This window comes from Podarcis raffonei, chromosome 17 (genome assembly GCF_027172205.1).
Source record: "Podarcis raffonei isolate rPodRaf1 chromosome 17, rPodRaf1.pri, whole genome shotgun sequence".
NCBI classification, from domain to species: Eukaryota; Metazoa; Chordata; class Lepidosauria; order Squamata; family Lacertidae; genus Podarcis; species Podarcis raffonei.
The window spans coordinates 38599987-38615712 of NC_070618.1; the positions used below are offsets into that span (position 1 = coordinate 38599987).

General features: G+C 45.9%; 1 protein-coding gene across 4 annotated transcripts in view; it reads left to right on the forward strand.

Moving 5' to 3' along the window:
- Positions 1 to 8695, forward strand: part of FLNA (filamin A) — a 72269-nt gene extending 63574 nt beyond the window's left edge. For all 4 annotated transcript variants that reach the window (XM_053371513.1, XM_053371514.1, XM_053371515.1 and 1 more), the window contains 4 exons: positions 5844 to 6020; positions 6118 to 6336; positions 6731 to 6919; positions 7784 to 8695. In XM_053371513.1, coding sequence (XP_053227488.1) covers positions 5844 to 6020; positions 6118 to 6336; positions 6731 to 6919; positions 7784 to 7971 — 773 coding nt within the window. In that variant the 3' untranslated portion in view covers positions 7972 to 8695. The remainder of the gene's footprint in view (positions 1 to 5843; positions 6021 to 6117; positions 6337 to 6730; positions 6920 to 7783) is intronic.
- The last annotated feature ends 7031 nt before the right edge of the window (positions 8696 to 15726 follow it).

Genomic DNA, 15726 nt, shown 5'->3' on the forward strand with positions numbered 1-15726 from the left:
AACTGCAAAATTGCGTTTTGTTATGTAACCTGTAGGGACACGGGTGGCGCTGTGGGTTAAACCACAGAGCCTAGGACTTGCCGATCAGAAGGTCGGCGGTTCGAATCCCCGCAATGGGGTGAGCTCCCATTGCTCAGTCCCTGCTCCTGCCAACCTAGCAGTTCAAAAGCACGTCAAAGTGCAAGTAGATAAATAGGTACTGCACCAGCAGGAAGGTAAACGGCATTTCCGTGTGCTGTTCTGGTTCACCAGAAACGGGTTTGTTATGCTGGCCACATGACCCGGAAGCTGTACACTGGCTCCCTTGGCCAATAAAGTGAGATGAGCGCCGCAACCCCAGAGTCGGTCATGACTGGACCTAATGGTCAGGGGTCCCTTTACCTTTACCTATGTAACCTGTAGCTGCAGATGTGTGTTTAGAGTAAGAAACAGGGTACCTTTGGGAGCTTTAAAAACTATTAGTAACCGTCACACTCGTGTGTATCGTACCCCTATCTGGATCAGGACCCATGTGCTTATTTTTACTAGAGAAGGAACCAGACACAGAACTACAGGCTACATGTGAGGAGCTTGGCCTTGGGAATATTCTCTTCTTCTTCTTTTTTTTAATATTTTTTATTAAGGATTTTCTTGTTTTACAGAAGTGTAGTGCCTCGTATTTTTCTTCTTCTTCCATGTAACATTTTTACAAATCCGTTTCATTTGTTGAGGCATTAGGGGGAGAAGAAAAAAGAAAGAAAAAAGAAAGGGGGGGTGGAGAGAGGGAAGATGGATGGGGGTGGGGTCGGGTGGCGGTGTTTCTATTATGTTTAATGTATGTAGAGTTTGGTGTCAGCGTTGCTTGTGTTGTTCATTTGTGTTCCTTTGGTGGTGAGAGAGGTTGGGGTTGGCCTAGGGTGTGATTGTTTGCTTGTGATTGGCTGTGGTGATCTTTGTTTTCGTGTGTGAGTGAGGTGTGTGTGTGTTTTGGATCAGGTTAGCCATATTGATTTGTATGCTGTTGGTGGATTATTGTCATTGTCCTGTTGGGCTGTGTATGTGATAAAGGGGAGCCATACCAGGGTGAAGGCGTCTCCTTCTGTTTGTCCCCGTGTCAGTTTCAGTTTATTAGTTAATTTTTCTAGTAGGGCTGTTTCCCATACTATTTGGTACCATTGGTCCATGCTTACTCCTGACAGGTCTCTCCAGTGTCTGATTATGGTGTTTCTGGCTGCTGAGAGCAGGTGGGTTATGAGTTCTTTGTGGTGTAAATGGGCATTGTTGTCTTGGAAGATGTTTAGTAGGGCCAATTCTGGGGTGATGTCTATTACTTGCTTAGTTATTTTACATATTTCTTGTATGGCTGTTGTCCAGAATAGTTGAATTTTGGGACACTCCCACCACATGTGGAGGTATGTGCCTGTGGAGGTGCACCCTCTCCAGCATTTTGGTGAGGTTCCTGGGCGTATTAGCGCTAGTTTCCTTGGTGTTAGGTACCACCTGTAGGTGGGTTTCAGTGTGAGTTCTTTTCTTTTCGTTGATATGGATTTAAAGGGGGGTTTAGACCACATTCTGGTCCATTGAGTGGGGTTAATCTCATAGCCTATGTCATTCTCCCATTGTTTTTTGATTGCGTCTAGGGGATTTGCGGGGTTTTGGAGTAGTATTTTGTATATTGCGGATACCGTCCCTTTACCGTTTCCCTTTGTTGTTAGGAGGAGGTTTTCGAAGGTTGTCAGGGGCCTAGTTGCTGCTGATTTTACTGTTGGGTTGTTTAAGAGGGCATGTAGTTGGCGTTGTGTTAACCAGGTCATTTGAGTGTCTTCTAGTTTGTCTTGTATTTCTTGTGTTGACAAGGGTTTGTTATTTTTATAAAAGTCTATTAGGCGATATAAGCCTTTGGTTCGCCAGGTTTTTATCTGGAGGTTTTGTGCTGCATGGTGGAATAATGGGTGGTACGCCAGGGGGATTAGTGGGGATGGGGTTGGGGATAGTTTGCCTATTTGTGTTTTCCATGCTTTGAGCATGGTCTGTGTGTACCTGTTAAGTATTGTGGGAATTTTCTTTAGTTTGTTTGGGAGGACTGGGTATGTTGTGGTGCAGGTGTTTTCAATTGTGTCCGTCTCTAGGTGTACCCATTGTTTTGTCTCATCTTCTAGTATATATGGGATTATATTATTATTTTTTATAAAAAAAATTATTGATTTTCCAACATGAATTAAAACACATCACAACTCACAATACATAAACAAACAAACATATAAACACGTATAATTTCATAACCTCTTTTTCTTAAACCTTATTTCAACGACTTCCCCATGCCTCCCTTTTCTGCATCCCTGTTTTAAACTTTTCCAGCAACCCCTAATTCAATTACTTATAATTCACTTTCTTTAATCCTTTTTTTCTTACCCAATCATTTACCACTGCAATTCTGTTTTACGTTACCCATGACATTTTAGCACTCATTGATTTTACAACAGTTCTTAAGATAAACTTTAAATTTCTTCCAATCTTCTTCCACCGTCTCTTTTCCTTGGTCACGGATTCTGCCAGTCATCTGCCAGTCTGCAGGTATTTGGGGCTTATTCTTGGTTTTTTATGTGAGAAGATGAAAGAGTGTAGTTTTCTCTGCCAACTGCGAAGTTGGGTTGAGGGGATCCAGGTTGGGAGGGTTTGGAATAGGTAGGTTAGTTTTGGGAGTGTGATCATTTTGATCATGGCTATTTTGTCTGAGAGACTGAAATTCATGTTATTCCATCTCTTTAGGTCTTTGTTAATTTGTCGCCACAGGGGCTTGTAGTTGTGGAGGTACAATTTATTGAGGTTTCTGGTTATTTGTACCCCTAGGTATCTGAACTTGGTGTGGCAAAGTTTTATTTTGGTGGCCTTCGTGAGTTCTTTTTGGGTGTGAGGAGGGGTGTTGAAGCACATAGCTTCTGATTAGGGAGGTTGCTGTGCTTATGGGGTCTGGTGTTGTGACCATTAGGTCATCTGCAAAGAGCCCTAATTTATAGGTTCTACCTTTTATTTCCACTCCCTTGATGTCTGTGGCTGCTCGGATGCGGATTGCTAGGGGTTCCAGAGCCAGGATAAATAAGAAGGGAGACAGTGGGCATCCTTGTTTCGTGCCTCTTTGGATAGCTATAGTATTAGAATCCATATTGTTAGTTCTGCATTTTGCTGAGGCTTGGGAGTATATTTGTTTGAGGATTTGTAGGAAGTTGGGGCCAAATTTCATGTTAGTTAGTACTGCTAATATGTATTTCCACTCCAAGCAATCAAAGGCTTTGAGGATGTCTAGGGACATAATTGTCAATGGGAGTTTGGTTGCCTTGCTGTGTTCGATCAGGTTCAGTAGTTTCCTGATGGGGTCTGTTATATTGCGGCCAGGGACAAAGCCAGTCTGGTCTGGGGCTATTAACTTGTGTAGGAAGATTTTTAGGCGGTTGGCCAAGATTGATGTGAATATCTTGTAGTCTTGGTTTATTAATGAGATTGGGCGGTATGATTCTACTTTGAGGCTATCTTTTAGTGGTTTTGGGATGGAGACTATTTTGGAGTGGGTCCAGGTTTTGGGGATGGGGCCCCCTTTTATGATGTCGTTGAATAGGCGGGTCATGTAGGGCATCAAGGGTTCTTTGAATTTCCTATAGAATTCTGCTGTGAAGCCATCTGGGCCTGGGGCTTTGTGTGGTTTCAGGTTTTTGAGGACCGCATCTATTTCCTCTGGGCTGATAGGGCTGTCCATGAATTCCTGTTCCTCATCAGTTAGGGTAGGCATGGTCAGTCCTGCTAGAAATGTTCTGATTTCCTTCTCTGGTGGGTTATGGGAGGTGTATAGGTTGGAGTAGAATTCTGCAAATTCTGAGGTTATTTCTTCGGGGGAGAATGTTATGTTGCCGTCTTTTTTGGTGATGCAGTGTATTCTTGTTTTGAGTGCTTTTTTTCCTACATCTATTTGCTAGTAATCTGGAGTTTTTCCCTCCATATTCGTAGAAACGTTGTTTAGAGTATAGAATGTTGATCATTGTTTTGTTAATTTCTAGGGAGTCTAGTTCTCTCCTTTTTTGTTCTATAAGTTTGAGGAGTTTTTTAGATCCTGTTTGTTTGTAGCGTGATGAGAGGGCTGTGATGTCTTGTTCTATTTTGCTAATTTTTGAGGAGGTTTGTTTTTTAAGGAATGTTTTCTCTTTTATGCAAGCTCCTCTGGTGACCGCTTTCATTGCGTCCCATAGGAGGGGGGTTGTTATATTGTCTACATCGTTTTCCTTGAAGTAGTTTTGGAGGGTTTTTGTGAGACTCTAATTTGTTTGTAGTTAGGATGGGACTGAAGGACCATGATGGGGTGGTTTGTGTTCCTTCTCCTATTTTAACGATGACTTCTACTGGGGCGTGATCTGTGATTTTAATGTTACCTATGTTTGTTGATTCTACTGAGGGGATCAGACCCTGTGTGAGTAGAATGCTGTCCAGTCTGGACACTGTATCATGGCGTCCCGATTGGAATGTATGGCTGATGTCTCCCGGGTTTTGCTCACCCCAAATGTCATAGAGACCCCTGTTTTTTAGCATTTTTAGTAACTTGTAAGAGTTCCTAGTTGTTGGGGGTTTCCTTCGGAGGAAGGTTGCCCATGGGGTTGTGGGGTGGATATCTTTCAGGGATAAACCTTTCATATTTAGATTGAGGTCCCCTCCTAGGATTGCTTCCCCTTCAGAGAAGGAGAGGAATTTGTTTAGTGTCTTCTGGAAGAATTCTTATTGTTTCGTGTTTGGGGCATATATGGAGCCAATTGTCAGTTTGATTTTGCCATCTAGTGTCCCTTTAGCGAAAATGAATCTGCCTTTTTTGTCCTTGAGGACTGTTGTGGCAGTGAAGTTCAGGTCTCTACTGAGTATTATGGCTACACCACGAGCTTTCCCTGAGCCTTGTGCGACCCACTATTGACTGAAGCGGGGGTCGCTCAGGAGTTTGCTGCCTTTGGGTGGGTTGTGTATTTCTTGTAGGAAGGTGATGTGTGGTTTCATGGTGTTTATGTATGAGGTGATGCGTTTTCTTTTGATGGGGTTTCCCAGCCCCCTCACATTTAATGTGATTGCTTTTAGGTTAGCCATCTTGCTTATCTATTATGTGGGGCGATTCCCTGCCAACCCGTTCGGGTTGTCTTGTGTCTCTCTCTTCGTGTTGTTTAAAGAACCAGTGGGGTTGCGTTGTTTTTAATACTTCGTTTCCCGCTGCAACACCCAGGATCTCGCCTTCGCTCCTCATTCAGCGCTTACAGAGGATTCAAAGCTTGGGAATATTCTCTTCTAGAGAAAAGGGCAGGTGAGGGGAGTGGAAATGCTCCCCATAGCCGCTTCCCCTTTGCTTCTCCCAGCCAAGCTCATTTCAGTTTTGGCATGCCCACTGGCAAATGCCTTTTGCTCTAAACCAAGTTCCACTTCAAGTGTGCTTTTTTAAAACCAGAGCTTACCCCAACAGGTCTCTGTCTGGCTTTTAGCTCTTGATCTTAAGCAGTTAAGTCAGCCCCAGCTAGCAGGCTGATGATGAGGGATGATGGGAGAGGTAGTCCAACAACATCTGGAGGGCCCCAGGTTTACTGAGCTACAATTAGCCTGTGTCATTCATGCTGGCTGAATTTGCTGGATATATTTTACTATATATGGGTCATCTCCAAGATCTTTGGGTAAAGGTCCATGTAACTAAATGTCCACTTCCTTGGGCTTCCCTTCTGGGATCTGTTCTGTGGTACATGCACGCACACACACACACACACACACACACAATTTCTCACGGAGCCAATGACAACTGCTGGCAGGCCTCTTACACCTGCCTGTTTTTTCTCCTCTCACCTTTCCCACAGACAAATACGCTGTGCGTTTCATCCCCCGTGAGAATGGCATCTATTCTGTTGATGTCAAGTTCAATGGAAGCCACATTCCCGGCAGTCCCTTCAAGATCCGTGTTGGGGAGCTGGGCCAAGCTGGGGACCCAGGGATGGTGTCTGCCTACGGCCCTGGCTTGGAAGGTGGCATGACAGGTAATGAGAGAGCCTAGAGGAAGGGAGGGGTGGAGGGATGAGAGGCTGCCCAGAGCCTTGAAGAGAAGCTGCCGCCTCTTGCTCTTCTCCCCTGCAGGAAGCCCTGCTGAGTTCATAGTCAACACCACAAATGCTGGGCCTGGGGCACTGGCCGTCACCATTGATGGTCCCTCTAAGGTGAAGATGGACTGCCAAGAGTGCCCAGAGGGCTACAAGGTCATCTACACACCCATGGCACCTGGCAGCTACCTCATCTCCATTAAATATGGTGGCCCATACCACATTGCTGGCAGCCCCTTCAAGGCCAAAATCACAGGTAAGAGCCTGGGCTGGGGGGCAGAGAGAAGCTTGGCTTAGGCAAGAAGGTGTCCCACTTTTTAAGGGTTTTGCCGTCACTCCGGACTATGGACCATATCTGAGGACACACGAGTAGCATTGTAACCATGTTGTGGCAGAGACAGCAACCTTAACATGGATCGGCCTACCCCAATTGCCCTCTGGAAGCTGGGTGACAACTCCCGTCAACCCTGCCAACTGGCCATGTTGGCAGAGGCTGATGGGAGTTGGAGTGCAACGGCATCTGGAGGGCACCAGGATGATGAAGGCCAATTTTGATGGTAATTTGGGGAAGGGGAGGCAAAGAAGGTGTTGCCCAGATACAGCCTTATGCTCCTCGCACCTGTGTAATCGTCCTTCCTTTTCCTTGGCAGGGGCCCGTCTCGTCCCCAGCCACAGCCTCCACGAGACTTCCTCGGTCTTCATGGATGGAGTGGCCAAACATGATGGAGCAGCCCCCAAGTTTGCCTCTGATGCCAGCAAGGTGGTTGCCAAGGGCCTGGGCCTCAACAAGGGCTTTGTGGGGCAGAAGAACTCTTTCACTGTCGATTGCAGCAAAGCAGGTGAGTGTAGATTTGTTGGCAGGTGGGGACGGGAAGAAAGGCACACAACTGCAAGGTTTTGGTCACTGCGGTTAGAAGCTTTGGAAAGCTAATTTGGGCACTGAGCAGGTGATGGTCTGGGTGGGTTTGCTTATGGGGTCAGATGAGTGTTTCAAATTAATGTATGGTTGGCCCCATCCTAGCTGAGAAGCTTGATGTGGGAAATGATGGATAGACAAGTCATATAACTTGGAAGTGTATTTTAAAACAAAACACCACCACAAATAGTCAGGATAATTCAAGCTACCTAGCCCTAGACCAAATAAGGTTGCACAGTAGCTCCTAAAAGAGATTGGGATTCAGGATCTTCTTCAAGGATGGCCTCCGAGAGACACACCAGGGTGCTCAGAGGCAAAGCCTGAGGTGCCAGAACTTGAGGCCCAAAGTTGGCAACTCTAGTGAGGGCATTAATTGGCAACCTGTGCAGGGGGTGGGGGGAAGGATGGGGACTGGAGAGTTTATAAGAGGGTCTGAAGGAGAACAAAGGAACAAAAAAAGTAAGCTGTTTGCTTACTTGCATGTTTGGACCAGTTTCCCCCAATATTGGTGCCCTCCAGCTGCTTTCGACAACAATCTCATCAGCCCCAGTCAGCAGTAAATCACCTGCAGGGCTCAGGATTGGGGAAGGCTGGTCTAGAAATGGAAGGAGAGAAGAGTGGGGAGGGATAATTGAGTTAGTGAGACATTTGGAGCGAAACACCTTTTTGCCTCTCTTGTATACTTAAATATTAGGTCTTTCAACGGGATTAGCTCTTCCCGACCTAAATATTACAGCGTGCACCACGTGTGACTGGACCCCCCTCCTGCCCCTTCCTCTTTCCGCAGGGAACAACATGCTGCTGGTGGGGGTGCACGGCCCCAAGACCCCCTGCGAGGAGATTGTGGTGAAGCACCTGGGCAACCGGCTCTACAACGTCACCTACCTGCTCAAGGACAGAGGGGATTATGTGCTGGTGGTGAAGTGGGGAGAGGAGCACATCCCCGGCAGCCCCTTCCACGTCTCCGTGCCTTAATCCTCCCCCCACCCACCCCCGATTATAACACTGCCCCTCTTGAGCCCTCTTTGTAATGCCACTACCCCGACTCGCCCACCTGAGACGCGGCCTCTTAAACTCCCTTGGCAGGCTTTGTGCCAGTGTGGGTGGGGAAAGGGAGCGAGTCGCCCTTGGGATGGGGGAGGGGCGGATTCCTGTGGATCTGTTTACATGCAGCACCAGCTCTTTTCAACCAGTTTTGTCAGTGATTTCCCCCCTTCCCCACCCTTTTTTGGAGGGGAGGAGTGTTGAGGGGCAGGATTGATTTTGCTTTTCTTGCCAAAGCACTGGCTTCGTGCCCATGGACTGAATTTTGTGCCTCCCTCCCTGAGTTTGACAGGAAGGCGTCCCTCCTGCCTCAAAAACAGGCACCTGGTACCACATACCTGTATCGGTGCCATCCACTGCTTGAGAGAATGAAACAAAGCAAAAACCACTGCACCCAATGGAACTGCAGGCGGCCTGTCCCTTTTCTCTCTAGATTTTCACTTTCCCTTCTTCGGCTTGAGACGGAAGCTCCATTGATACACAGATAGGTGGCGGGAGCTGCTGTTGTGCCTCCCCTTGCTTTGCCAGTTTATAACCAAAAATCTTGTTTTAATCCTTCCAAGTCTTAAGTCGTTGTTGTTGTTATTGTTGTGCACAACTGCCAGTCTCCTTTCTTTTGAGGAGGGAAGGGAATAAAAATTCTGCTTCAAATGGCTTTTGGTTGTCCTGGTCAATTCTGTTAACTTGGTTCCTTTGCAAAGGCGGACTCAGCTGTTCATTTGTTGGGCTTTGTTGATTTCCACTTGGAGCCAGTGTGTTCGGAAGTAGAAGACACGTGGAGATCCTTTCCATGCTGTCCTGATAATGGACTCCTGCACACCTGGGCCTCTGTCCTCTGGTCAAACAAACATACATAACAGAAAGGCAGTGGTCCCTGACTAGTTTCTCACAGAACAAGCGAGACCTCGTTTGTACAGTTCTACAAAGGCTGGAAACTTTTCTAAACCTAAAGCTGGGAATCTGAATTAATGGTTAATTCAGGGGAAACATCTGTATCTCTCTCCCTAAAAGCTGCCCATGGCTTTATCTAGCAAAGGATTCTGAACTTGGTGCACAAGGGTTGCCCCCACCCCCACCCCCTCATAACACCAGGACTCCTGGGCATCCAGTGAAGCTGAAGCCCTTCTCACAGCACATAGTTAAACTATGGAACCTTCTCGCCCATGAATTTGTGGAATCCTATCAATGGCTGCTGCCACAGCGGCTCAACGGTTGGAGGCAAGATGCTTTTGCACACTGGTTGCTAGAAGCCCTGGAGGGGGAGGATGCTCTTGGGCTCAGGTCCTGTTCACAGGCTTCTTTTGGGCATCTGCTTAGCTGCTGTGCAAACAAGATGCTAGACTAGATGGGCCTTGGAGCGGAGCCAGCAAGGCTGCTCTAAGGTGCTTAATGGCTGCACAGCCCCAGAGGTCTGGTGGGCAACCTCCCCCTAGGAGAGTCCCTTGCTACTCTTAGGATGAAACTCCTGGGCTACTAGGAACACTTTGAAAATCATTAGCTTAGAGTGCAGCAAGTATTTCTCAAACCTATCCCACCTAGACCAGAAGGTAGTTGTGGTTCAAAATCTGCCTTGCATTTCTCCAGAACTGAGCAATAGCGCTCAGCTAAAGTTGTGTGTTCAAAGTTTAGCTTGGTTAACATTTTCAGATTGTGATCAGTATTTGCCACAATCAAAATGGGCCTTAGTGCACCTTCTACTCCACTATTTCTTCAGTAAACGTCCTTTTTGCCCTTTTCATTCTTGCTTTTTGTTCCCCACCCTGCTTCTCCAGGCCAACTGATCAAAATTCAGTACTTATTGAGCAAAATAAACAGCTAGGCAGAAACTGAAGAGGGTACAAGAAATAATAATGTATGCTGCTCCTCGAGCTCCATGGAGGCAAATGGAATAGCATTGAAACACATTTAAGCATCAAAGAGACAAGCATGGGTCTCCCATGTTTTTGTTGTTGTTGTTGTTGTTTAGTTGTTTAGTCGTGTCCAACTCTTCGTGACCCCATGGACCAGAGCATGCCAGGCACTTCTGTCTTCCACTGCCTCCCGCAGTTTGGTCAGACTCATGTTTGTAGCTTCGAAGACACTATCCAACCATCTCGTCCTCTGTCGTCCCCTTCTCCTTGTGTCATCCATCTTTCCCAACATCAGGGTCTTTTCCAGGGTCTTTTTCTCATGAGGTGGCCAAAGTATTGGAGCCTCAGCTTCACAATCTGTCCTTCCAGTGAGCACTCAAGGCTGATTTCCTTAAGAATGGATAGGTTTGATCTTCTTGCAGTCCATGGGACTCTCAAGAGTCTCCTCCAGCACCATAATTCAAAAGCATCAATTCTTCGGCGATCAGCCTTCTTTATGGTCCAGCTCTCACTTCCATACATCACTACTGGGAAAACCATAGCTTTTACTATATGGACCTTTGTTGGCAATGTGATGTCTCTGCTTTTTAAGATGCTGTCTAGTTTTGTCATTGCTTTTCTCCCAAGAATTAGGCGTCTCTTAATTTCGTGGCTGCTGTCACCATCTGCAGTCATCATGGAGCCCAAGAAAGTAAAATCTCTCACTGCCTCCATTTCTTCCCCTTCTATTTGCCAGGAGGTGATGGGCCCAGTGGCCATGATCTTCGTTTTTTTGATGTTGAGCTTCAGACCATATTTTGCGCTCTCCTCTTTCACCCTCAATAAAAGGTTATTTAATTCCTCCTCACTTTCTGCCATCAAGGTTGTGTCATCTGCATTTCTGAGATTGTTGATATTTCTTCCAGCAATCTTAATTCCGGCTAGGGATTCTTCCAGCCCAGCCTTTCGCATGATGAATTCTGCATATAAGTTACATAAACAGGGAGACAAAATACAGCCTTGTCATACTCCTTTCCCAATTTTGAACCAATTAGTTGTTCCATATCCAGTTCTAACTGTAGCTTCTTGTCCCACATAGAGATTTCTCAGGAGACAGATGAGGTGATCAGGCACTCCCATTTCTTTAAGAACTTGGCATAGTTTGCTGTGGTCAACACAGTCAAAGGCTTTTGCATAGTCAATGAAGCAGAAGTAGATGTCTTTCTGGAACTCTCTAGCTTTCTCCATAATCCAGCGCATGTTTGCAATTTGGTCTCTGGTTCCTCTGCCCCTTCGAAATCCAGCTTGCACTTCTGGGAGTTCTCGGTCCACATACTGCTTGAGCCTTCCTTGTAGAATTTTAAGCATAACCTTGCTAGCGTGTGAAATGAGTGCAATTCTGTGGTAGTTGGAGCATTCTTTTGCACTGCCCTTCTTTGGGATTGGGATGTAGACTGATCTTCTCCAATCCTCTGGCCACTGCTGAGTTTTCCAAACTTGCTGGCATATTGAGTGTAGCACCTTAACAGCATCATCTTTTAAAATTTTAAATAGTTCAGCTGGAATACCATCACTTCCACTGGCCTTGTTATTTGCAGTGCTTTCTAAAGCCCATTTGACTTCACTCTCCAGGATGTCTGGCTCAAGGTCAGCAACCACACTACCTGGGGTGTACGAGACATCCATATCTTTCTGGTATAATTCCTCTGTGTATTCTTGCCACCTCTTCTTGATGTCTTCTGCTTCTGTTAGGTCCTTACCACTTTTGTCCTTTATTATAGTAATCTTTGAACGAAATGTTCCTTTCATATCTCCAATTTTCTTGAACAGATCTCTGGTTCTTCCCATTCTGTTGTTTTCCTCTATTTCTTTGCATTGCTCGTTTAAGAAGGCCTTCTTGTCTCTCCTTGCTATTTTTTGGAAATCTGCATTCAATTTCCTGTATCTTTCTCTATCTCCCTCGCATTTTGCTTGCCTTCTTTCCCCCGGTATTTGTAAGGCCTCATTGGACAGCCACTTTGCTTTCTTGCATTTCCTTTTCATTGGGATGGTTTTCGTTGCTGCCTCCTGTATAATGTTGCGAGCCTCCATCCATAGTTCTTCAGGCACTCTGTCCAGCAAATCTAAAACTTTAGACCTGTTCCTCACTTCCACTGTGTATTCATAAGGGATTTGATTTAGATTGTATCTTACCGGCCCAGTGGTTTTTCCTACTTTCTTCAGTTTAAGCTTGAATTTTGCTATAAGAAGCTGATGATCTGAGCCACAGTCAGCTCCAGGTCTTGTTTTTGCTGACTGTATAGAGCTTCTCCATCTTTGGCTGCAGAGAATAAAATCAATCTGATTTCGATGCTGCCCATCTGGTGATGTCCATGTGTAGAGTCGTCTCTTGTGTTGTTGGAAAAGCGTGTTTGTGATGACCAGCTTGTTCTCTTGACAGAACTCTATTAGCCTTTGCCCTGCTTCGTTTTGAACTCCAAGGCCAAACTTGCCAGTTGTTCCTTTTATCTCTTGATTCCCTACTTTAGCATTCCAATCCCCTATAATGAGAAGAACATCCTTCTTTGGTGTCACTTCAATAAGGTGTTGTAAGTCTTCATAGAATTGGTCAATTTCAGTTTCTTCAGCACCAGTAGTTGGTGCATAAACTTGGATTACTGTGATGTTAAAAGGTCTGCCTTGGATTCGTATCGAGATCATTCTATCATTTTTGAGATTGCATCCCAGTACAGCTTTTGCCACTCTTTTGTTGACTATGAGGGCCACTCCATTTCTTTTGCGGGTTTCTTGCCCACAGTAGTAGATATGATGGTCATCCGAACTGAATTCGCCCATTCCCGTCCATTTTAGTTCACTGATGCCCAGGATGTCAATATTTATTCTTGCCATCTCATTTTTGACCACATCCAACTTACCCAGGTTCATGGTTCTTACATTCCAGGTTCCTATGCAATATTTTTCTTTACAGCATTGGACTTTCCTTTCGCTTCCAGGCATATCCGCAACTGAGCGTCCTTTCGGCTTTGGCCCAGCCGCTTCATCAGCTCTGGATCTACTTGTACTTGTCCTCTGCTCTTCCCCAGTAGCATGTTGGACGCCTTCCGACCTGAGGGGCTCATCTTCCAGCGTCATAACTTTCATATGCTTGTTGTCTTTGTCGATGGAGTTTTCTTGACAGGGATACTGGAGTGGCTTGCCGGTTCCTGCTCCAGGTGGATCACGTTTGGTCAAAACTCTCCACTATGACCTGTTCATCTTGGATGGCCCTGCACGGCATAGCTCATAGCTTCTCTGAGTTCTTCAAGCCCCTTCGCCACGGCAAGGCAGTGATCCATGAAGGGGCTCCCATGTTTAGTTTGAGCATTATGGCAGCCTCATAGCTGTCAACCTTCCCTTTTTTTTTTTTTTGCGGGAAATTCCCTTATTCCAGCGCCGTTCCCCGCTGCTTCCCACTGCTATCCCAGATTGTTAGATATCCCATAGACTGTCCCCGAGACAGGTGAGGCTGCTGATCCCTTATTTTCAAATCTGAAAGTTGACAGATATGGGCAGCCTGTAGGGCAGTTCCCTTGATGCGAGGGCAGGACACTTAAAGGACAGGGTTCAGCAGTGTTGTTTCTGCTTAACTGAGCTTGCATGGCAGGTGGGGGGGATTATAATTGACTGAGGGCCACAATCCCAGCTGTGCAACTATCCAGGGGCTACCTGTAAGTGGTGGGTGGGACAACAGGCAAAGGTGGGTGGAGAAATAAACACATTTTTAACCTTTGTATGGGAGGCTGCTTTCTACCAACACTCTTCTTCATCTGGGCATCCAAGACAGAGTTCAAGGACGCAGGCCAGCTTGGCAGAAACACTCAGGGAGGCTGAGGGTATGAAGTAGAATGGAAATGAGTGTGGAATTTTTTGGGGGGAGGGAGGGAGAAGAGTCATATTTGGTACAGAGAAACCTGTGCCTGCTAGTGAAAAGGACTACAGGGAAAAAAAATAACAATTGGTCATTTTTGTTTAAAAGCCAGTGCGTTTTGTCTTCCTGACAATAAGCTTGTCTCTCTACTCTTAGGGTGCTTCCAGGTGGCCTGATTTTTTATTTTTAAGCATTTGTCCTAATTGGTTTCTGGGGAAGTTAAATACTGTTGCATCAAAGGGTTAGGGTTAGGGTATATCAAGGGGTGATATGATAGCCATGTTCAAATATATAAAAGGATGTCACATAGAGGAGGGAGAAAGGTTGTTTTCTGCTGCTCCAGAGAAGTGGACACGGAGCAATGGATCCAAACTACAAGAAAGAAGATTCCACCTAAACATTAGGAAGAACTTCCTGACAGTAAGAGCTGTTTGACAGTGGAATTTGCTGCCAAGGAGTGTGGTGGAGTCTCCTTCTTTGGAGGTCTTTAAGCAGAGGCTTGACAACCATATGTCAGGAGTGCTCTGATGGTGTTTCCTGCTTGGCAGGGGGTTGGACTTGATGGCCCTTGTGGTCTCTTCCAACTCTATGATTCTATGAAAGCAAGTGCTGCCCCACACTTTCCATTGCACTTTCCCATTACCTCCCTCAATGCAAAAAGGCCAGTCATTTGAGGAAGTGGGGTTGTTGTGCAAAACTTCCCAGTCCACTGTGATTGCCCAATAAGAATTTACTGGTGTGTGGTTGTCTCTATTTTTGGGTGGGATTCAGTCCAGAAGCGCCCTTGCTCAGCTGTAATTGTAAGCAAAGCCTACAACCAACCAACATTCCATGCTGGCTCTCTAGGGTGGAGCGGTGCTCATTCACCATATATGCGGCCCCCTAATAGTAGGGTTGTGTATATGCTGCAATTCTGTGGAAGTGGGTGAAATAATGTAGAATGTAGCATTTGGCAGAGAGTTTGGTGGTTTTCCATTTTGAGGAGAGGGGAAGCAACTTTCTGTCTTCTTTGATTGCAAAGATAACACTTAATAATATGTGGGCAAAGGTTGCTGAAATCTCAGAAGCCTTCGCATAGCTGAATGAGTGGGTGGGGGCTTCACTGCTTATTATGTCATTACTTTCCCCTGAGTTGCAAAATGAAAATTATGCAAGGTAAGAAAACTTGCATATTTGTATAATTTAGATGGGGAGGGGGTCTATAACTTGATTATCTTGGCACAGAGTTCAGCGCTGCTTGCTTGCAACCCCAATTACATTCCTCCAAGTCAGGGGCCCCCTCCAGATGTTGTTGGAGTCCCATCAGCCCTTGACAGTAGAACCAGTAGTCAGAGACAATTGGGAGTCCTAACATCTGGGAGGCAACCCCTATATGATGAGAAGTAAACCCCCCACCCCACCCAACAGTGCAGGTCTTAGTGAACTGCTGGAATGTATTTGCAGTATTTGCTTTCTTTTTACATATACATGCAAGGACATAAGTAGGAGATGCTTCTGCAGAAGATGTCCAATCCCTCAAACTCTGCTCCCAGTTTTCTACCCCTTGGGATGTAGCACTTAGTTCCTCCTCGCCTTGCATGTGCTCCCTCCAGAGCAAACTGTCTCCTTCCACGTGGCCTCACCTTCTCAAAACACTGGTGGCTGCAGAGGATTGCCCAGCTACCCAGAACATGAATGCTAAGGCCACTCATTTGCAAGTTAGCCAACTTGCTAATGTATGTAAAAAGAAAGCAAATACTGCAAATACATTCCAGCAGTTCACTAAGTCAAGCACTTTGCCAAAGCCCTGGGAGTTAAGCTCTGTCTATTCTGGTTTCATGTGCGAATATATGGTTTGATGTACTCACTAAACCTATTTTTAAACAATCTCATTCTGCTACAGCGGAAAGAGGCACAGTATGGCTGTGATGTGAGCTCACACCACTGTGGGAACTCAGTAGCTGACAGCTT